The sequence below is a fragment of the Lampetra fluviatilis genome, chromosome 12 (assembly GCF_964198595.1).
Source record: "Lampetra fluviatilis chromosome 12, kcLamFluv1.1, whole genome shotgun sequence".
NCBI lineage: Eukaryota > Metazoa > Chordata > Hyperoartia > Petromyzontiformes > Petromyzontidae > Lampetra > Lampetra fluviatilis.
Window position 1 is genome coordinate 7,017,077 of NC_136286.1, and position 23,117 is coordinate 7,040,193.

Genomic DNA, 23,117 nt, shown 5'->3' on the forward strand with positions numbered 1-23,117 from the left:
AGTAGAAAAGCCTTTTTTCCCCATGGCAATGATACCACACATCATGTGCCTCCATCCTGATGCCATGTGACACCATCTCACGATCTGGCTCAACAGCCTAACGTTATTCATCATCATTAGCCAAGCTCAATCCACTGCTAAACGAAGACCTTCCCAAGCCAATGCTATCTCTCATGGCCTCGTAATGCAACAATCCATCTCACTCTTGCACTCACGCAGTTCTCATCACTCCACATAAATGGTGGACGTACTCTTGGGCATGTTTCCTCCCTGTGCTGTCATTTCATAATTGTCTTGACCATTAGCTATCATTCCTTCTTGGGACATGTTTTTTTGCCCAAAGCCACTTACAGCAGTCAATAACATATCTTTTTCCTGCGCGTGTTACCCAATACATTACGTGTATTCCTATTTACGTCTAAATATAATTCCAGTGTGCATCTCTCCATTCATCCGAGTGCACTTTTCAGTTTTGTTCCATTTTACCCATTAGTGTCCATTCACTATCCGTGTTACAGCAGGTGATATGCATTAATTCAACAAAAATGAAATACTTCAGAGCACAAGCACATGTTGAAAAGCATTACAGAAATAATGCACATGCATGATTTTTCTTACTTGTTTAATTTATCAGATTAGTTTACTGGGTCTAAATTGTGTTTACAATTGACCATATATAGCATTCACAATCAGCGTAAATCTGCATAAATTTTCCATTTAAACACCGTGATGTAATGCACGTGTCAGGGATTACAGAAAGGCTGTGAAGTACGTGAAACGCAGCCTGGCCATTTTCATTGACCTTCGGGAAATGGAAAGGACAGCTGAGGCATGGCTGCTGGCAGGGACCATCTACAGCAAACTTGGCCAGAATGAGATTGTGGACCTGCATCTACAGGTCAGGAAACGCCTCTCCTGCAACTATGATGACAGTAATTCTTCTTGCAAGGCCATGGTATAACCTTGCCCTCCTGCTCCATCGTAATAATTCTTTGTTTTTACTGTTCTTATATTTTGCAGTTGGGCAGTTCTACATTTCATAAATACATATCCGACACTATAAAGATGTGGGTAGTATGATCGTTATTGTGGCTTTTTTTTTACTTGAGTATAGTATGTCAACCAATTAGGCTGCTAATTCAGACAGAAATCATTTGCCCACTGTTGTTGATAACGAAGAAATGCAGACATTGCCTTCCACTCAGGAAAAGTGATTGTATAAATATATACCATATAAATAGCACTGCATATGAATGATTTTGAAATTTTGACTGTGAATTTGCCCATTACTAAAACTGCCATGATATTCATACAATCACCATGACGATTAAAAGATTAGGCCCCATTATGAGTTAATATTAAACATAATTTAGTACCGTACAACGGTAAATGGGCTGATATGAGCATTACTTAATAAGTATTGTACATCTGTACTCCTTGACCAAATTCTATATCTTACTCATTTTATAAAGTTACTTTTAAAAATCATGAACCCATTATGAAATCATCATCAATTGGAACAAGCATCCGCTTAAAATACATGACACAATGCAATTTATGTTCCAGTAAAGTATAAAGCCATGGTTGTTGTGTTACTTATCAGATGGCAGTGGAGGTTGCCCTAACCCTGGGACAGGTTGAGTGTGCCTTGCATGTCTACGAAGCTGCTGGAGATGTGTTCTTCAACAGCAACAGGGAACCAGAAAAAGCCGTTGGTTTCTATGAGGTGAGTACTGAGTACATGATTATAACATTGTAGAGGGCAAATAGAGGTACGATCCGTTACTAACAAACGAAAATGTGGGTTTTGAGTTTGGTACAGAAAACCATAGATCCACACACACACCGACTTGGTAGTAAGATTTATTGTATGAGATTCATCCTTCTTATAATCCACGTCCATCATGGTGATAGCGACGGACATCCTATCCAGATTTGGAAGCATCCCAGGTGTTTGCCATCAACTCCTGTGCGATTGTTTAAATTGTTTCTGCCGCGTGCTGTTGAGGATCACTCAACAGCACCTATACATTGCACTACTACTCACGAAGAATGTCCCACTCAACTCTCTCATCAACCAACAGGAAAGTGGGTTCCCACACGCTGCATCTACAGGTCAGGAAACATTGGCTGTTAGAGAGGATCTCAATGGAACCCTGCCACAATAACTGATGTGGACAAAGTGGACTGATGTCGAAAGACCTAACGGCAATGGATTTTTTTGTGTAGGGTTACGGGAAATATAACAGTGTTGTCCCAAAATATGTAATCTTAAGTGGTCTTCAATAACACATAACATAATTGTTCGAAACAATCACACCTGAGGTTTAGCAAATGCCCGATATGCTCTTCAATACAATGTGTGTCACCACTGCCCTGGTGGACATGTAGGTGGTTATAGAGATTGTATTTACATGATAAAATGTTCACACGACCAATTATGTGTGTATATGTGCGTACTTTTTTTTTACATAGCTCAAACTGCTGTCCAATTATAATAATTTTCTAACAGCTGACACCTTTGTTGACACCTTGTAGCACGAAGCAATGACATGACGATGCTATTTATCATGAAATTTAACATTTATTTCAGTGCTGTTGTCAATGAAAGCCCTACTTAATGCCGTAATACACTTTCCGTCGAACAGGACCACGCTCTGCCACTTGCCAGACACCTCGGAGACAAGCGGAGAGAGTTAAGGCTTTGCCACAAGCTGTCAGAGCTACATTGCCAGTTGGGAAATCCTCATCAAGTCACGATGCATAGCACCGACGCTCTGCAGTTAAGCGTGGAGCTTGGTACATACCGTTCTATTTCATATATTTTTTCACCGTTCATGAACCCATTTTCTTAACTGCTTTTTTTGTCCGCCTAATGACATTCCAATTGTGTTACTGGCATCGCCTCAGAAAGGTGAAGAAACTATCGTTTAGAAATATGCAGCTAGCAGTGTATTACTTGGATCAAAACCATTATTTTCATTCTAGTCACAGAGCTGGAATTTCGCCAGATCAAGAGGAAACTAACCCAATTATTGGTGCAGTTATTATCATACTATTTGGTTAACCTTGTGATGCAGATGCTATGCTTTATCACAGTAATATTAACATAAGCATGGTAACGTGTGCAAATATCAGCAGATACCAGTGTCGACTGTTACTTAACTCCGCTAGGGGGCAGAACAACCATAGATCGTGAGATGTGGACTGTCCTGATTTGCTGGGAAATCTGACAGAATTCTAAGTCTTCTCTTAGTCAAATGCGGCCATCAACATACAAACTAGCCTGCGCGTAATTACCACAATGAAGTAGATACAGTTATTGTACCATACTTCACCACGCTAGTCAGGGCAGGTTGGCAAGGGCAGGAGCATAGGCTCCGAAGCATAGCATTACAGTGCGAAAATATATTTTGCAGCACTACCATCTGCTGTGCAGACAGCCCGATATCGCACAGAGTGTCCAAGAAAAGTACCGCAAAACACTTCATTGTGAAATACTGAGATACAGTTTACGACTTTTAAAAAGTTACTTAAGAAACCGGCTGTGCTCGCCAGAACTGCCTGCCTGCCTCAAGGTCACAGGAATCCAACACGTTACACGATAATAGTGGGAACGCGCCTACACGTGTGAACTCATTGCAGTAGCACAGTGGTCAGCACACTGCACTACGAACCCCGGCGCCCTGGATTCCATTCCCAGCCATGACTAACGTCGGCGGTGATCATATATTTCGGTCAAAGGCTTCCCCTAGGCTGACTCAGCCTTAAAAATAGCACCTGATGCGGTGTGTAAACAGCAGCACTGGGGAAGACATACTTGGCCCGAACGGGGTTCTGACCACCTCCACCACAACCACCACCCCACACGCGCCGTGCCGGTGATGGCGGGGTGCTTGTTAACGGCACTTGCAGAAGGTGGGGGTGGGAATTCTTTGACTTAGTTTTAAACTCGTTTGCAGGGGACGGCCTGAGCGAGAAGGTGACGTACCATCGGCTGGGCTTGGCGTGCGTTCAACAGGCGCGCTTCCAGCTGGCCGAGCATCACTTTCTGCGTGCGCTGTCGCTGTGCACCTCGTGCCGGCTCTCCCACGACGAGCTCTACTACTGCATGCACGGCTGCCTAAGGCTCGGAGACTTGGCCTCCGACAAGCTCACGGTAGGAGGAATCGGTCTTGTCACCCGAGACCACTCTTCCCGGGACCGCGATTATTTTTTAATATTTTTTTTTTTTTACACCTGGCCAGCATGGAGCTCCATTTGCTTCTCTGTAATGTGAGGGTGGGAGGCACGATAATGCTGATGAAGATGATCCAATACGAATTAAATGTTAGGGTATAGTTGTGTTGCTATTAGAGACTTTGTAGAAAACCAATTGATGAAAGGGTTGTTCCAAAAAAACAGTTAAAAGGAATTGCCCTGGCAGCCGAGGGACACATGCCTCCCCTCCCAATGACACCATTATGGGTGATGTCACCTTGGTCACCTTGTCCGATGACTCACGCCATGTGCCATATGACATCCCGTTGTGTGGCCAAGAGCGCAATATATCTATTGCCAACTTTGATAACAGAGCAGCAGCAATATATAAGTAAGGTCCAAGTATGTGTTGGAAAGTGTTACGGATTTGAAGCTTTCGTGACTGCAGGAATCCATACTCTTTGGTTCTTTCGGTATAAAATTTTATTTTATACCTACGTGACTTTACCGAAAGAACGAAAGAGTATAGGTGTTACGGAATTCATGCACATGCATGTTTTTTCTTTTTTGTTTCAGTCATATTTTGAGTGGTTGTGTTCGGCATGATGTCGCCAATTTGGGTTCGCGACCGTGCTATGTGGTATTTTGTACAGCCCCTCTCTCCCGGTTGTTTAAGAGTTGTTTCCACTTAATATTAATGAGCTGCTTTACAAAAAGTAAATTAACTTCGGGAATGTTAAGGCTCATCTCCCCAGCGTTTCGATGACTCGTCATGCTTTTGTTCTGCAATTACCTTCAGCGATTAAATGTTTTCGTCTAATTTGTATTGCAGTCCATTTGTCTTTTTCTCTTTATTGTTCATGAAGTTACGTCTACTCCATTAGCCTAAGTTTAACCCTCGCTTATTACTTACATATAAATGACATATCTACTATACGATTGAATCTTATATAATTCTACGCATTTGTCCTGGGTATGAGAATTTATTTTAATCGATCAAGCAAAGTGTCACTACCTGGCTAATGAATACAAGCATAGAAAAGAACGTTACATCGCAACAACTTTGCTTCTCAACATTATCTTTTTCCAGGCATATATTTTTGTCTATTTGTAATGTCTTTAAGACAATCTACATCATTAGATAAAAAAAAACTTAACATTTTTATGGTGTGAATTCCATATTCTGCTATAAAAAAAATTACGTCTTATAAAGCAGTCTGCAGGTGCTCACTGCACAGAGCCCCTTAACGCTTATTGGAAGCAGCTTGGAGCAGGAGGCATTCTTTGGCAATGAACACAGTCATTTGTGTGCAGCATCCAATTTAGAGAGTGGCCCTACCACTGTAAACGCTTGACCACAATAAATTCCACCACTGAACCAACTTAATTTTTTTTTATTATTCTTATAAACAGTGCTGGTTTTTGTCCCATTTTATCTTATCCCACCAGACCACAGAAGATGCCCTTGCCTATTACAACATGGCCCTGCTGGCAGCGCTGGAGCTGGGCAACAAGCAGCTGCAACTGAGGCTGTACGAGCGCCTGGCATCCGTCTACCACAATCAGGTGTTGGACCGGGTGCGCTCACTGCATCTGTACCAGCAGGCGCGAGCCCTGGCCAACGAGCTCAACGTCAAGCGCATCAATCTGGGCCGGAAGCCAACAACGTCCATGCCATCGAAGCAACGCTTCTAGAGCCGTCACAGGCCATGATACACTGGGGTAAAAGAGTAAAGGTGCAGCGCAGCAATGCCTTGCTCATGATGCTGCTGGCAGAAGGGGCTTCACTAGAAGGAAATCTAGAAAGCCCCGCGAGAGGGTATTTGGCCTACTCTTCCATGCTGGCCAGACGTCTTGGAAGAGGTGGGAGTACCCGCACCTCCGATTAGCCCCCACACCTTCGCTTAACGTACATATCTACCCACACTATACCCAAACCACACACAATCTGCCGATCAAATGTGGGGGATCCATTTATACTTTTGGTTGGACAGAGGCAGGGGGATCAAACCGACAACCTCCGTAGTTTAAGTCCAGTGCGCTAACAAAACTTTGGTAACGTTACCAAATTTCTGTGAGGCTCAGCCGGAAACACGGGGAGCTTGCGGCTCCTCGCTCGGTCAGCTCCGCCCGTGTCTACATAGCCACGCCTACTCCATCGCCATGAACCCCGCCCACACAGTGAGAGGGTCTCCCTCGTGCTTTTGACATTGGCCCCATTTACTACCTCGTATCAACCCCACCTACTGCTCATGTAACCCCACCCTATGCCCCCGTATCGTAAGTCGAGCATTCGACCAGAAATATTTCGACCAGGAGAAGAAGAAAAAAAAATCGAGATTTTGGCAAAAGCTTTGGGATACTAGAAAAGTATTTCTTAAGCCAGGACCGTCTTGGCCAAACAAGGACGTTTGGTAGTTTTTACTGGAGACATTCTTAGGTAATTGTTGGCAAAAATCGGCCCCAGCAATGGTTACCACACAATTTTATTTGGTGAAAATATTAAGTTGCCAAATTTGCTGCCCTCAGTGGACAACTGGGATAGACATTCACATGGTCACTCAAAGGTGCAGTCAGCAAACACAGTTCCCACGAAACCGTATTGTTTGGCTAGACAGAACTCTGTTACTGTCCGATTGCCTAATCAGTAAGTAATAGCTGCCCTTATGTTTTCCAAGGGACGATGGCCATGAAGGATTGCTAACATGTCGGCCGAGTGTATCATGGCCTTCAGGATCACTCACAAGGTTGTTGTTTTTAGACAAGATGGGACAGTTGCCATCAGACAGCTGAAAGTGTGGGCCAGTGTTCTTCACAATGTCGTTACTGTGTTTAATATATTTTACAAGTCATTTCACATTCAATGAATCTCATGTAAAGTTTATGCATTGATTTATGGTTAAATAGAGTGATATTAGTAGATAATTAAAATATATATGATTAAAATGTAATGTCAAAATACACAAACACGAAAAATTTCATTTAACATATTTGTACCTTTTCTACTGTTTGCCTATTGCACTGTATATATTTTAAATATTAAGATAATATTGAAGAAAATAAACATTTACGTCGAACATGATTTATCAGGCAGAATAAACAAAGAATGTATTTATATATCTGCTGCTATATTTACAAAAGCCATTATGAAAATTTAAATATTAAGATTGATTTTTATTCAAGCTACTGGCTATTAGTAAGCAAAGCAATTTAAAAGGTGATGTATTTATGCCATTAAGTATTGCACTGATGTATTCGATGTATGATGATTGTTAATCATGGTTTCTCGTGAGTCGCATGAGAAGTTGAACTCCATTTTAATCGTGAAAATTAGCTTGCAAACAACTTGATGTATAACTGAGATATGTTCGTCATCAGTACGACACTGTTCATTGTTAACATTGCTACGTATGTAACGTGACACTGAACATGCGATTGCCAATTCAATTATGGCAGAAACATTTTTATGTTAACATTTTCTCTTTGTGTGATCATTTGAAGCATCCGAATCACAACTCTTATTTTTATCGGGATAGTTTGTGGTGATAAAATATTCACTTTATTAAACACAAATAGCAAAACATGAAAAAACGATATATATTTTAATGGTTTTAACTAACAGCTATGTTCTTCCTCCAGTGTAATGGTAGCCAGCGTGAACGTCATTCCGCCTAATTCCTGTGCAGGAAACATAAAAAAAAAATACAATATTATAAAACATATTTCATTCTTGCCATATAAATCAATAAAGCAATGCCTCAGCAGCATATCTGTGTATCTCATTAAGGTGTGTTTTTTTATCCTAGGGTATAGTATATATGGATATAGCGGTGTACTGGTGGCGCAGTGGTTAGCACCCTGTGTTATGAACCCTGGGTTTCATTCCTGCAGAGTGCTGTCTTCAGTGGCAAGTAATATCTGAAACCATCTTGGGCACCCCCCTTTACAAACCTGCACTGACCAGCGTGGTTAGCCATGGTCAAACAATACTGGTATGGAGAAGCATTCATTAGTAAATTGATTGACGGATATACATTACAATACATAAACATTGCCTCTGACCAAATCACCCATAATGTTCACGATCTCGTTTAGATGTTGGAAGCTCAGCAGAGTTGAGTATAGTGCTTGGATGCATGATCACCAAGCAACAACATGATTGCCAGTCGACGTGGTTGGTAAGGTTGAAGACAATACAGTACAGCAAAATCAATCATTGTACTGAACTTCTATGCTTACACATTTTTGCTACCATATATTTACCACCATGGTATAGTCAAATAGCCACAGCCACCTGCTGGTGGAGAAACCCTCATCTAGTAGGGGATTGACAAAAGGCCTGTACAAGTACAAGTACATACATATTTTTTAAAAAGCATACCGTCCATAATACAGGTTTTTTTGTGTCTTAAATCGCGTAAATATAAATGTGTCGTTAAACTCGGCACCACCCGACACAGCCAATTAGTAAGGTTTGTCACGTAAACGGAACATGCCAATGCGTTACTAGTACAGCACACCCGGTGTGTTGGGAGAGAGTAAATCCACAGCATTGACAATCTGAGTACGAGTGTAAAGGAGAGCCGACACAAGATTGCAGGGGTCTCGTCCTTTAATCCTTTTCTTCCATCCACACCTGTCCCCAGCCGTCCCAATATCGTTCCCGCCAAAGGCCCCCTCTTCCCGCCCGTTCTCTCCTTATATCTCCTCGATCACCCCTCCCACTAACCCACCTATTGGTGGGAATCCTTCCCCTGACACCCCTACACGAGCATAGCGTGTAAGTTGCGAGTTTACTCACTGTGCTCACAGTGAGGCCCATCCCAACCCACACATTGGCAGTGGTAGCTGCCGGTGAGCAGTGAGCACATTCCTCCATTCGTGCAGGGGTTTGGCAAGCAGGGGCTGGTCGGCTGCTTGGATTCTGCGTAGAAAATGTGTTTGCAAAATTATCGAAAGAAAGCCCTGAGTGAAACTTGAATTGTCATATTCTTTGGGTCTTTCGGTAAAAGTCTCGTCGATAGGTTCAAAGAAAATAACAAAAAACTACGACGTCTTGATCGCAACACAAGCGTTCGCCATCAGGAAGACGAACGCTTGTGTTGCGATCGAAACGTTGAAGTTTTTTTTTATATTTTTGGTTATTTTATTTGAACTTATCAACGTGACTTTCCCGAAAGACCCAAAGAATATGAATTCCTGCAGTCACGAAGGCTTTAAGTCAAAATTGAATTGTCATTGTATTATCATTTTCATTGCCGTCTTTCTCCAGTTTTACCACAAGGGTGTCATTGGTGTCATGTCGCAGGAGTGGAATGAGGATATAATTTCAGCTGGGACTGTCCAGGTGAGTGACCTTAAAAATACTTTCTCACCCAACACACCACGTCCACAATGCCTCTTGCGATGGCTGTCGTTACTAGTCGCGTGCATAGTCCAGTATATGAACGAGCTGGAATTTATTCAGGGAAAATGGAACCATTGGTGTTAGAGAACAGCCCATGGAAGCAGATACCACAGAGATACCACTGAGCCCCTTTAAAGTGACCTCTGACCTACAGAGTAGGGGGAAGCACTTTCCCACTATGCCACATAACCGTAAAACTAACATTTAGAGTTCTCAGGCTACAGTTTTGTCAAATGAAGTGCAAAGCAAAATCTTGACTTGAAGCTTTCGTGACTGCAGGAATTCATATTATTTGGGTCTTTGGGTAAAGTCACGTAGAACAAATAAATGTACAATTTTTTTTACAAAAAACTACAACGTTTCGATCACAACACAAGCAATCGTCATGGAAACGTAGTTTTTTTGTAAAAAAAATGTAAAAAAAAATTGTTCCACGTGACTTTATCGAATGACCCAAAGAATATGCAAAGCAAAATGTTATCCGATGTATATCAGCATGTGGTTTAATCACAAGTGACTGACAGTATTCAAACTCTGCTTCTCAGCAGTGCCAGCACAGCGATATGACCTCTGAAGCATCTGACCACCTTGTCAAATGGCATTTAAATGAAAGCTGTCTGGTGTGGACCAGTGAGTTTCAAGGACAATGCATATATTATCAGTGTGTTTTTTTGCATTCTGACCACAAGCATTGTGGTAAATGCAGACGTCATTCCTTGAAAAAGGTTTCAGTTTGGTGTTTTAACATCTTAACACCTATTTTGTTGCCAGAAAAAAGGGGAAAACCCTATTATCAATGTTTTTACACTTAACTTTTACACAGTTTACCAGATACACCAGAAAACTAAGAAATAAATTATTTAATATGAATGTCATTAAATATGACATACATTCATGATGAAATATACCTAAAAAAGTAAACATATATTTTTTATAATGTGCATCTTGTTAAAACACGGGATACCTTCACAGATCCTCCAGATGACATTGTCCATGTAGTGCTTTAGCGTGTTGTAGGAAGGGATCGAAATAACATCGCTGGGCTGCGCAGTGATCCAGAGCCTGCGATTGGCATCCCCCACGCTGACGAGGATTACGGACACCCCGTTGCTCAGCAGCGTCGTGACGGGCCCCACGACGTCGTCCGCACTCAGCCCGTCCGTCACCACCACGACGACCTTCCGCACGCCGGGACGAGCTCCCCTGTGCACCGTGAGGAGCTCATCGGCCACGAAGCCGAGTGCTCTCCCGATGAGCGCGAGGCCGCCGAGGAACGGCGCCGTGGACAGCGCTCGCTTCATCCGGCTCTCGCTGTCATACGTGTCCAGGTGGAAGAGCGCGCGCGGTTTGGTGCTGTAAATCACCGCCGCCACCTGAGCGAGGTCACGGTCGATGTCGAATTGCGATACGGAGTCCTTCACAAACTCCTTGACGCTGCGGAAATTTTGCTGGCCCATGCTTGCAGACGAGTCGAGGACAAAGATGACGTCCAAAGGTCTGGAATAACATCCTGTAGACATATGTTTATCTGATGATGTTTCGTGTTGTGAAAGACACCAAAACAACGCAATAACAAGCTTTTGTTTTAACATTCATTGTTAAAGATATCTCAATAAGTAATTATACAACTCTTCATCTAAAACATACATGCAACTGGAATTAAATTACAGATAACGTGTACGCTTTTGTGCACTGACAGTCTCACAAAGAGCACGTTGCACATTTATCATACATGACAGCTAAACGAAATGCCAAATAACACACAAACACACAATATGTACATAAAATATGTCTACTTTGACTTTAAATTGTCTACTCGCAAACATTTATCCGGGACCGTTATTCATCATCAGACTTTCAGCACCTTGTGAATTGAGACTGCAGATCCGGCTCCTCAGCTCCATCACCTTGTTGTACAAGTCCAGCGGGTCTCTGAAAGGCAGCGCATTCAGCGGCGTCGCAATGCTCTGTAGCTCCGCGCGGACTTGCTCGCTCCCCACAGCGAGGAGGAAAATCTCCCTCTCTCGGGCGAACTGGGCCGGCGGAGCGACCGCGTCGCGCGACCTGGAGTTGGTGAGCACCACCACGGCGTGCGGGACCTCCTGCCTGGAGCCGGTCTCCGCCCTGAACTCCAGCTGGGCCACGTGGGCCAAAGCGCCGCCTGTGTTGGTGTTGCCGCCACGGTACTTGACGGCGTCGATGCTGCGGACGAGGCTCGTGTAGCCGGCATGCTGACCCAAGGTGAACTCCACGTGCACCGTGTCGGAGTACTGCATGAAGCCGATAAGAATGCTCGGGGAGGTCTGCAGAAGGCTGTGGATGACCCGCTTCACAAAGGCCTTGGCACGAAGGAAGCCCTCGAGGCCCATGCTCCACGAGCCGTCCACTAGGAACAGCAGGTCCACGGCACAGCCCGCAACCACGCTTGGCACTGGGCGGTCGGGCGCACGTCCGCCGGGAATGGCAGCCGAATGAGCAGAGAGAAGACTAAATAACTTCATCGATATCCATGAATTAATACATGTCACTTGCTCGAAATGCCGTTTGGCAATTATTCCAAAAAAATTATTCAGGACCAACAATGGTTGCCACTGTCCGAGCTTTCTCAGGAATGTCCTCTATTTGAGGTGGCTATCCTTGGAAACTTGTAAGTCCTCGTGGGGCATTTTTTGTAAATTTAATAATGCACTGCACAAGACATAACTATTCTGGTGTTGTGACATATTGTTCTTCCCATGATATGCCCAGACTTTTGTACCTCAGAGGTAGCAACCCTCGGACCGACAGACAAATAAGCTAATCTCTTGTTAATAGGAATATTTTGGTGTGAGAAGTAATCATTTATTCTCTAAATTCCCCATGGTAAGTATAAATAAACATTCTGATTCTAATCATTTTGAATTAGAAAAACAGCAGACTGTTCCATATGCTACAATAATTCTCTCCAACAGCCAGTGGAAACACAGGGCTACATTAACATTTCGTTGAAAAAGCTGAAACACATTGCCTCAACAACTCTACCCATTGTTGGCAATGGAGACATCAATACAGTTTCGCCAGAAATCTCATGAACATGAACATTTGTCAAAATTTGTATCTGGCCCAAAGTTGTAACCACAGAGCCCATGGCTTTGTGCTGAAGCCTAGCAATGTTATTTACAAGTGGCTTAATAAAAAAAGACTCGCATTCCACTGTTGTTTTTAATGACATGCAATGCAATGCATATATTTAATAGTGGACGACTTACCTAAAAACTGGGTCCCACCTTGAAATGAGAACATAACATGATAATGGTTGGCTTTATGGAAGAAATAAAACAGCACCACCTTCTTGCAAAAACACCCACAGGGACGATTACACACATGACACGTAATATCTGCCGTGTGCTATGACGCTGTGCAGTGCTTTGGTGCAATTTAATGCGCAAAACATCAAAAAAAGTAAAACACCATCCGTATACACACTGCGGGCTACTAAAAGCTTAAATGCGTATTTTCATTGCACTCACCGCAGTCCCTGTGGCTTCCGAACCCAAGGGGGCAGAGGCAACTGTACGCCTCAACTCCTTCAGCCACACACGTGCCCCCATTCTGACATGGATTGGGGTCACACGGGTCTACGGAGCAAGCGATGACAAATAAAAAAAAACAAGTACACTACAAAACTGCATCCAAAAATGGAAAAAACATGAACTGCCCTAATGGCTCTGGGAGTCATCCTCTTTGTATTGGAGCACTGAACCAGTGCAATTTAGGTGCAGGGTTTAAACCGCAATTACTTATGCCCTCACAGAAACATCATCTCATAAAAAATAGCTTTTTCACTTAATTCAGTCAGGCTTAGCTCTTAGTGTTAACATTTACAATGTATTGTATAAGTGATACGCGACAAAAATCTCTTTTCACATATCATGGACGCGCGCAATGTACAGCATTCGGTTAGAGAGGTCTTTTGAAGTGACTTCTATTTGTCTTCTAAACCAGTTGTGAAGAGTACATTTTCTGAGACCATTCCCCAAACGTTGTGTTTGGTTACCCATTGACATCTCTCAAATGCTGAACCATTAAGAGGGCCTAATTTCAGCTGGGTCGGTACGGGTCAGTGACCCAGAACACCGCATCAAGTATACCGCTCACTATGGCCTACTGCAGTCTACCAGCAACCCAGAACATTTTCAGTCAGAAATGAAACCCTGGATGATCATACGCAACAACTAATTTGCAGCCCTTTGTAAATTTACTTTTGGAATGAGGGCCTGCCCAAACGATTGTCAGTCGTGGGGTTGTTTGATTAAACTTCCACTGGTCACTTGCGTATGGGAGAGGGGAGGGGAAGGCCCATGACTGGTTGACATATCAATCGTCATCGATGTTAGATGCGGCCGGCAATCAAACTCAGTGCGTTAACCACTCCAGCACCGCTCCACCTGGGACATTATAGGTGCTAAAATAAGTACAATAAAAAACAGGGATAAAAAGGAAACAATTTTGCTTTCCATACAAATGAATTGGTACATCGTGAACAACATAACGATGTTACAGGTCGTACTCACCTGGGCACAGAGTACGGTAGCACCGACTCTGATGGACGTTACGTATTCTCTTCCACCTGTACACAGTGACACGTTTTTCTTATTGCGTGTTCCATAAACACGCACAATTACAGAGAACTTTGGGCCTCCGATAGATTTTTAGGGTTATACCGCGTATTGTTCAGTATATAATAATTACATTTTATATAGCGTCATTCAAGAAATTGCATTGCACAATGCTGCACATACATTTTTTAGTTCCGTACACAGATATTGCAAAAACAAAACCCCACTGCTTAGTAAAAAAAATCCATAACGAGAAAAAAATGCACATAAAAAAATATTCTCAGAGAAAATTCATTTAAATAAATAAATCCGTTCGGCCAATTAGACAATAATGAAAATTCTTATTTTCCAGCGTATGCCAGGACAAATATATAGGCATGATGTCCGACGTTTCGCTCCACGTGCTGGGAGGTTTTTTAGGAGCTGTCAGTTTCATCCCAGATGTTACGTGATGAAGATGCTCCCAGGATGTAGAGCAAAATGTCAGACATCAACGAAAACATACCAGAGTCATATAGCAAAACCGAAAATACCCACGCAGTTGTAAAATAACTTTGATTTATAAAATCAGCTTTTAGCTAATTCTTTGTTGACTTGTTGCGTTGTTTAACTTTATTTTTCCTGCGAAAAAATAACTACACCGGAGTAGGTGAGAGTGACCTCATTTTGATTAATGGAATTAGCCGCAGGCATCCGAGTTAAATTTGCTCCCGTGATGGAAAAAAATAGTCCCCTAATGCACAGTTATTGCCGTATGGCCTCAAGGTTAAACGATCGCTGGCTTTTCGTGCAACACCGAAGGTTTCACGTGTTATATAAGAAATAAAATAATCAAAAAAGAATAAAAACACATTTTGACAACATGAAAACACCTCCATTGATTTTTGTGCTAAATAACTACGTTATCGTACCCATCAAAAATGCATGTGTGCCCCTGCGTGTCAACATCCTTCATTGTGAAGAGACAACCAAAGTAGAAAAAATGAATGTTGATGTCGTCCCTGTGATATATAATAGCTCTGGTTCTGCCTTTGGCGCCGCCTTGCTACTGTGGCCATGTACACGGGCTCGTCCTTGCACTACCTTTGGTCGTCAAGTTAAAATCAGAATGACGGAGAAACATCTTTCAATGTACTGCTGGTAGTATGACGACGACGATGATGATGATGGAGACGTCTATCAATCAATAAAAAAAATATGATGACGTTGATGATATTGATGATTTTTTTCAATATTGTAAGTTTAGCCCTCTGCCAATATTTGTCTTGAGAGAGCAATCACAACCAACCAATCAAACCCGTTAAATCCCTGTGTCAGATCTCCAGGCGAGCTCACGCGATCCGCAAAAACTTAGGACAGCATTTTTAGAAAGGGGAAATATTTAATGCTGATTTGTTCCGAATTGCTCATCTTCGTTCCTACTGTGGGTAATTGAGTTGTACTGCGCAATAACAAACATCTTTCAATAAATCGATAGTAGAGTAATACGTGTACATGTACAACCCTTGTTGTCAATCCACTGCTGGATGAGGGCTATTCTATGTCGTGAAAGTAATGGGGGTTATTTAAGCAGACTTCACTACGCTGGTCAGTGTGAGTTGGTGAAGGTGAGGAGTATAGACATTGAAGCATAGTACAGTACAACAATAGATTTTGTTGCACTGACCTCTGCTTCCCACAATGTAGTCCCATAGCAGCCTACAACACTTTTTTGATGCATGACTGTCCCCTATTTCATACATTATCCATGATCACCCCTACATTGCATCCATGATGTGACAGGATTGGGCACTTTCCAAGTTATTTGATCATCAGTACAAGTATGACAGGTAAAGGTGCAGCCCTGAAATTCCTTGTTCACGCCACTGCTGACGGGTCTCCGCTACAAAAAGCTCTAGAGAACATCTCTAGAGCGGTATTTGGCCTACTCTTCTACGCTGACCAGACTTCTTGAAGAATATAGCCTTATAACAGTGCACAAATACACGTTTCCTCAGTATATGGCATGTACGTGCTTACGCGTAGTATGGACAGAAGGTCGCATACGGCTTCCCGGAGAGTTGTCCTCTTTTGCCCTTCCAGCAGGCGTGACTGCCGCGATATTCCTGCACGGACTCCACGCTCGTGCGCAGGCAAATGCGTGACTCCACCTTGCAGGCTGACAGCGAGGCACAAGCACCCACCAGGGGCTCGCGCACATCCAAGCGATTCATTTGAAACATTTCATTATATAACATTTATTATTATTAAATGTGGAATATAGTAATGCATCAACCGCCTCCGCCTATAACTTCCTAGCCTCTCCCACACAAAAATGTTGCAGTCGTAATTTAAAGCGTTACCTATAATGGATGAATGATGGATAAAAGTATTCGATTTTTCAGATCTGCGATTCAATTATGTCGTACAGGAGACCAAATATAGCTGTTAGGGTTTGTGTTCTCCAATTTTCTACGTCCAGTTTTTATAACAAATTTTTGTTAACATTTTTTGCCCTCTTTCCCAATTTGAACCTGATTGTGCTATGTGTCATGCAATGAGATGAAAAATCCTTTCGGATCTGGCAGAGCAGTGCAGCCCTTCATGCTAAAAAACGACCCACCCAATCGAGCTCAGCTCTACACAGCAGGGAGCAGCACATCGCTCATTGCACGGTGATGGAAGTGATATTTTTTATTTCTCTTGAGTGTAATCAAGTTTAATGTGGCGTGATATTTGTGCATTGGTGACTGGGCTGACACAATTAACTCACTAAATACACTTATGAAACCAGTTTAATTATAGATGGCACATGGAATCGAACTCAAGAATTCAACAGTGCTAGCACCTCAGTCACACTTAAAACTACGTGCACAAATTCGTCGCATTATTAAAGTGCGATGTGTCTGTGCACAGGTAATAAGCGTAGGGAAGGTGTGCATATTCAGAATTAGAAGGTGTGAAACAAAATTAGCAATGCACTTGCTATATACAGTAATGAGAAAAAGGTGTTAATGCTATACCATTATTAAGCCGCAGAAATAACAGATAGTGGCCCAAGTGATTATAATTATAGATTTAAAGTACCTATATTATTACATTATCGAATACAAATAGTCCTCATCATCTGCCACTAAGCAAAAAACACAATATAAAAAGTAATCCAATACGGTATAACAACATTACGCGCGTACTTTCCATTTGTGAAAAAGCCGATTATTCTCTGCTTTGTAAAAAGAAAAAGAAATCCAATAATGTGAACACTTAAAGCAATGGCCCAAAACAGACTGGAGGATCGCAACGCACAAATGTCCTGATTCTATTTTTTATCTCGCATTTATCTACCAACTGTCTATTACTCCCCCAAAGCAGGAGACCTTTTAAGTTGGTAGAGCTCTTTGCACGAAAACTTTTTTTAAATAACACTGTCTGTACTCACAACACAGAGCAACACAAGCACTAAAAAGAGATATTTCAGAGATTCACCCAGGGAGCGGTAGAAGGGGTTTATCAGCAAAACCACAATGCTAGGTAAAACATTGTAACAAAGAATGTGCTTATTTTTTTAACATTCCGCTTTCCCTGATAAACAAAAGAATAAATTTGCATATTTGCCCATGACGCAAAAACTTAATTTGATCGGCTCTGTCAAGTGGTGGACGGTTAAGAGTTCAGAATTGACATCGTGCCGAACGCGACAATCTAACCCAAAAATAACCAAATTATTTACTACTATAATGAGCCAAGAATGTCTGTGTGTCCCGCGCGTGACGTCACTCCACGTCGGCCAGCCCCCCTCATTAATACTCATGAACAGGTGACGTTCTCCACATGGACACCCCCTCATTAATAATCATGAGTGGGTGACGTCACTCCACATGCAGCACCCCCCCTCATTAATAATCATGAGCAGGTGACGTCACTCCACATCGAACAGCTCCCTATATTGATAATCATGAAGAGGTGACGTTTTCCAAATAGACACCGCTCTATCATTAATATTAATTAGCTGTTGACGTCACTCCACATGGGGGGGGGGCGAGGCACCTCCTCTCCCCTCCTCAGCGTCAACTTACAACCCTCACTACAAAGGCAGAACCCTCACGTCACGCGATCTCCGTAACGCTATTGAGACATCGAAGTAAAAAGGACGTCATGATGAACAAGGGATCATAACCTTTAAATGAAAGAAGTCAGTGTCACCACGGCCTTACAAATTGCACACGAATTGATGCAATGAATATCACATTGCGGTGTCTGCTTTTCGCTTGCAAGTTTCAGATTTACTGAAATACAACCGTCGTCCTTGGACGGGCAAAAGGCTAGTGAATCATAATAGTGGTCGTGAAAGCCTACGTATAAAATTAACAGGAGACATTATTCCCCCCCCTCCCCTCCAACAACCTTTACTGGGTACGCCATTGAAACCCATCTCATCGCATTTCCATTGGAGTCAATAAAAGCGTGCGTAAGGTACTTACACGGGTGCACATCCGAGCACACGGTGGCCTGTGTGAGCGTTGTGTAAAGGCCATTGAGTGCGTCGTTGTAATGCTCCGCGAAGAACACGTGCATGTCATCGGGGTCACTCGCCATTCTATTTAATTCTTCCCACCTACAGCATTGGACAACGGCCGTGTGCAGAATAAAAAAAAAAGCTTCATCACCATGCAAGCACTTCAAACGTTCTTCACGTATCTCAAATATCGCTCATTTTTAATGCCACTACCCCACCATACGTTTTAACACATTCTCAATCAAAGTGTCACGGTCGACGGCAATGCAATGAAAACCATCAAACTGGGATGATAAATAAAATAAACGAACCCGAGTGAGGTTTCTCCACAGATGTGTTGGTCTATCAGCCCATTGGGCAAATGCTGATGGTTATGTTATAATCTTCAGCGTTTGTCTAATGGATACAGACTCTAGGCCGATTTCGATTTTTCTGGGTCTCATCGGCAGCGTTAGAATTTTGGAACAAATACTGCTGGTTGTGACGCATTATGCCTTACCCGAGAATTTTCACTACAGTGCAGAATGAGCTTTAATACAATATTAAATATAAACTCGTACAGCCCATTAATCAATCCATTGCTGTATGATGGCCACACCACGCCTTGCGAGTCATGGCATATATTTGAGCATACTTCACCACAACAGTCAGTGGCAGGTTGATATAGGCGGGGAGTATAGGCTCAGGAGCATAGCGGTAAGGTACAACAATAGATATTATCACATTGCCATCTACTGCCCACCACATAGCCCTGGAGCCCCTAAAATAGCCTGTGTTGTGGACGGAGGTCACCCATCCCAGTACTATCCAGACTCAGCTCTGCTCTGCTTAGCCGGGTTGATATACTACTACTAAAACACAGCTCTCTCATTGACATGCTAATTTCTCTGCTTCAGCAGACCCACCTCTCTTTCTATTTAAGGCCTTAGCACAGAGGCGTTGGGTCTCTCTGTGTCTTTGTTGTGTGTCTCTCTCTGTGTGTCCCTGTTGTGTGTCTATCTCTGTGTGTCTCTGTGTTGTCTCTCTCTGCTTGTGTGTCTGTCTGTGTGTCCCCGTGTCTGTGTTTTGTCTCTCTCTCAAATTTAGCAATCTTTGGAAGAACGTAACCACCAGGTAAGGTGCTGACTGTTGTGTTAGCCGACTCTCTGTGTTGTATTGCATTGTTCTTCAAAGTTCACTAGGTTTGTTTACTACCTGATGACGATTGCTTGTGTTGCAATTGAAACGTCGTATTCTATTATTGAATGTATTTTCTTTCTACGTGACTTTACCGAAAGAACCAAAGAGTAATACTACTTCTTCTTGGTTCTTTCGGTAAAGTCACGTAGAAGGGAAATAATAAAATAATACAAATAAAACATAATAAAATAATTCTCACGACGTTGCGGCCACAACGCAAGCAGCCGTCCTCAGGTGAAGAATGAACCTTCACTTGACTTTACCGAAAGAACCAAGAAGATGAATCCCTGCAGTCACGAAAGCTTTAAATAGTAATATTACTACTACTACATTAAATATGCAGCTCCAAATTATGAATGCCCGTTCATAGAAGATCAGCGAGGTGTTCTGGCAGGACGCACGCAGGGTGGCGGATCCCGACGGCGAACACAGTCAGGCCGCTGTTGCGCGCGTGCTTTGCAGCCAACGTCGCGTTGTCCTGAGACTTGCCGTCCGTGAGCAGGACCAGAATCTTGGGGATGCCCTCTCGACCGCCCGGGAAGCCCTTGCGCAGCACGTACTTGATGCTTCGCCCCGTCTCTGTACCACCCCCACTGGCAGTGAACAAGCCACGTGATATACACGTGTAAGGCATACAGCATAATAATAATAATCATCATTATTTCATAGTTGTTTTTTTTTTTGGTAAAGTCACGTAGGTAAAAAATTAAAATAAATTATATTACGACGTTTCGGAGGCAACACAAGTTTCGGTCTTCAGGTGGAACCGTCACAGCAAAATTACTGTATCATCACTGACATTAATCGTGCCAGGCAACCCAACTCAGGTTGCTGTGTTCCATAGCACGGTGCGCTAACCACGATTCCACTGCTCACTACGTGTGTACTCATTCCACGATTTCATTCTGATTATTACGGTTAAGTATACTTAACCGTAATTTATATTAATAACGTACATAAACAGAATATTATGGCATATGAACAAATTACTAAACGCGATAATAATAGAATGCCGAAGTATGAACAACACGAAACTCACCGGAATGCTATTCTTGCTATAGCTTCCTTTGCTTCCTCTCTCGTAGGGTACACATCCAGAGCAAACTCCAGCCTGGGCTTGGAGCTATACTGAACGATGCCAAGTTGCACCTGTAGTGAGTGACACATTAAATTGTCATCTAAAGACAAAAAACGCTTCACGATGCACAATTTACCCCAAATTCAACTCTTACCATAAACCGTATTTTGCCCCGACTTGAAAACAGAAAAAAAATCACAAACGGCAGTTTATTTGTCCATCAAACTTCAAGAGACAATAGTGAAGTAATGAAGAGTAATTATGTAATGGCTTTGAGGCTGCCGACTGACCATTTGGACGTTGGCTCGTCGGGCACCACAGGCAGTGATTGACATGACCTCCAAACAATCATCCGCGTGCCCAGCATTCCTTTCAATGCGGGATACCCAGGCGCCGCAAGATTGCACCTGGCTGAGAGGTGTTTGCTCAGTTCATTAAATCATCCACCCGGTTTGCCCTGTGGGAAAGCGCCCATCATGCAGAGTACACATGATCTCACCCGATCCGGATTGATGTCAAGCATATTGCAGAGGTTGGAGGCGAAGCGCTTCGAGCGTTCAAAGCTGACTTTTCCAATGCTGTATGAACCGTCCATTAGCAGCAGGATGTCCACAGCGGCAGAGCATTGCACCACTGGGAGACAGAGGCAATGACAACATTGAGAAACAATGGCTTCACTGTATCCGCTTGAGCATCATTTAGTTTAGCAATGTCGATGGAATAGTGCGTTAGCTTCACAACATTATCCTTTTTTCACTTCTTTAAAAGCTAATGGCCATGCCAGCAGCACACTCGTGTAATTAAAATAAAATCGTCCACACAGATATATAGTTTCTTTAATTAACGTCCGTAATAATCTGTTTTAATAGCTTTTTGCCAGAGATAGGAAGAAAGAGCTGTGCATTAGGCTACGTGTAATATGTCTTCATTAAGAGCCGTTGACCTACACTTTCCAGACATGTCGATTTGTATTATGGTCTCTCGGTCTGCAACCAGCACCTGCATGGAGATGGCTGGACACACTGAGAAAAGATAAGGGAGACCCGTGTAGGTTATGTATATTGCAGGCATACTTCTCAGGCTAATATTAATCCATCTACATATAAATATTAAATAACATTTCCAGGAAAGCATTGCAAACATAATATATCATACTGTGGCAATGTTAGTTCAAAGTGAACAGCATCATATTTTTTTTTCATTTTGAACACCAACACACAAATTTTCAACCTCGGTATTTGGTATTTTATAGGGATTCAAACATATTTCAGTTGGCGCTTCCATGTTCAAACAGCACATGTCATAACGTACTTTAATTCCTGGTACAAGTGATGAGCAATATAGACAATATATCTAACTTATTTCACAAACTATAAATGACAGCATAGTAAACTGAAACACCACAAGGACAGAAGAATGACATGTTGGCTAAAGTATTTAAAGTAGCCATTATCCAATAATACGTGAACATATTAATATTAAAACGAGTGTCTAAAAAAAATTGTTCTTACCCTGTAAAACCAACAGGATCATCATTACCAAAAGGGTTAGCATTTCTGTTGTCCTTCTCCCGCAGCTCCGATTAACACGGTTGGCTACGTACGGTGCGAAAGAAGTTCACCACGCATACATTGCGTCGTTGATGGTCTTCACACTCTGGAGAAAGGAGAAAAAAGGTCAAACAGATTCGCGAAATGTATTTAGTCTCTGCAGCAGCAGCAGCAATAGCCGTAGTCACTATTTGCTCTTGCATACCCTTAGACAACTCGTAATTATGCTATCTCAAACACTTTCTCAAGGAGCTGGCCACTGATAAGTGGAACTTTAAGATAACGGGTAGGGCAAAGGCTTCGAGACTTTCATAATAAATTGTTCACCTAATCAGAGCAGCTTTAAGATGACCGGCAATGGAGGCAAAATCTCAGTGGCAGATAGTGGAAAGAGCCCGGCGATATGCGTGCTGGGTGTGGGAACCTCCCTTCGTTTTTACTTTTTAGCCTCAGGTGTGTGTCTTCATCCGACCTACAGTGTTGAGTTTGTGTTCATGCTTACTGTATCTGTGTTGCCACTATGCGTTGCTCATTATTTATGCCCCTTTTGCTTTTGAGCCGATTTACGCATTCCCCTCGACTCGCAAAGTTCCGGTGCTTTGATAAGACG

General features: G+C 42.7%; 2 protein-coding genes across 8 annotated transcripts in view; one reads left to right on the plus strand and one right to left on the minus strand.

The window, feature by feature from the left end:
- SH3TC1 (SH3 domain and tetratricopeptide repeats 1) overlaps positions 1-7,957 on the plus strand; it is a 25,612-nt gene extending 17,655 nt beyond the window's left edge. For 5 of the 7 annotated variants that reach the window (XM_078861523.1, XM_078861516.1, XM_078861522.1 and 2 more), the window contains 5 exons: positions 748-898; positions 1,604-1,726; positions 2,649-2,799; positions 3,963-4,159; positions 5,650-7,957. In XM_078861523.1, the coding sequence (XP_078717649.1) occupies positions 748-898; positions 1,604-1,726; positions 2,649-2,799; positions 3,963-4,159; positions 5,650-5,895 (868 nt within the window). In that variant the 3' untranslated portion in view covers positions 5,896-7,957. Of the gene's footprint in view, positions 1-747; positions 899-1,603; positions 1,727-2,648; positions 2,800-3,962; positions 4,160-5,649 lie in introns of those variants that run through there. The other 2 variants (XM_078861518.1, XM_078861519.1) reach the window with 2 other exon arrangements.
- Positions 7,823-22,591, minus strand: VWA2 (von Willebrand factor A domain containing 2). The gene is made up of 14 exons (XM_078861524.1): positions 22,469-22,591; positions 21,905-21,979; positions 21,457-21,590; positions 20,919-21,028; positions 20,281-20,472; positions 18,666-18,799; positions 16,225-16,363; positions 14,161-14,216; positions 13,117-13,224; positions 12,856-12,873; positions 11,472-12,038; positions 10,572-11,117; positions 9,002-9,124; positions 7,823-7,878 (listed from the first exon to the last, which is right to left on the minus strand). The coding sequence occupies exons 1-14, from the start codon at positions 22,509-22,511 to the stop codon at positions 7,823-7,825; spliced, it is 2,301 nt and encodes a 766-aa protein (XP_078717650.1). The 5' UTR covers positions 22,512-22,591.
- Between the last annotated feature and the right edge of the window lie 526 nt (positions 22,592-23,117).

What these genes read in the sequence shown, in the direction of transcription:
- VWA2 (XM_078861524.1), bottom strand. Translation starts at nt 22,511, where the DNA reads ATGCTAACCCTTTTGGTAATGATGATCCTGTTGGTTTTACAGG. An exon ending in CTGCAGTCTCAATTCACAAG is followed by an intron (nt 11,118 to 11,471) that starts GTGCTGAAAGTC and finishes ATATGTCTACAG; the next exon opens with GATGTTATTCCAGACCTTTG. An exon ending in TGGGCCTCACTGTGAGCACA is followed by an intron (nt 7,879 to 9,001) that starts GTGAGTAAACTC and finishes TTTCCTGCACAG; the next exon opens with GAATTAGGCGGAATGACGTT.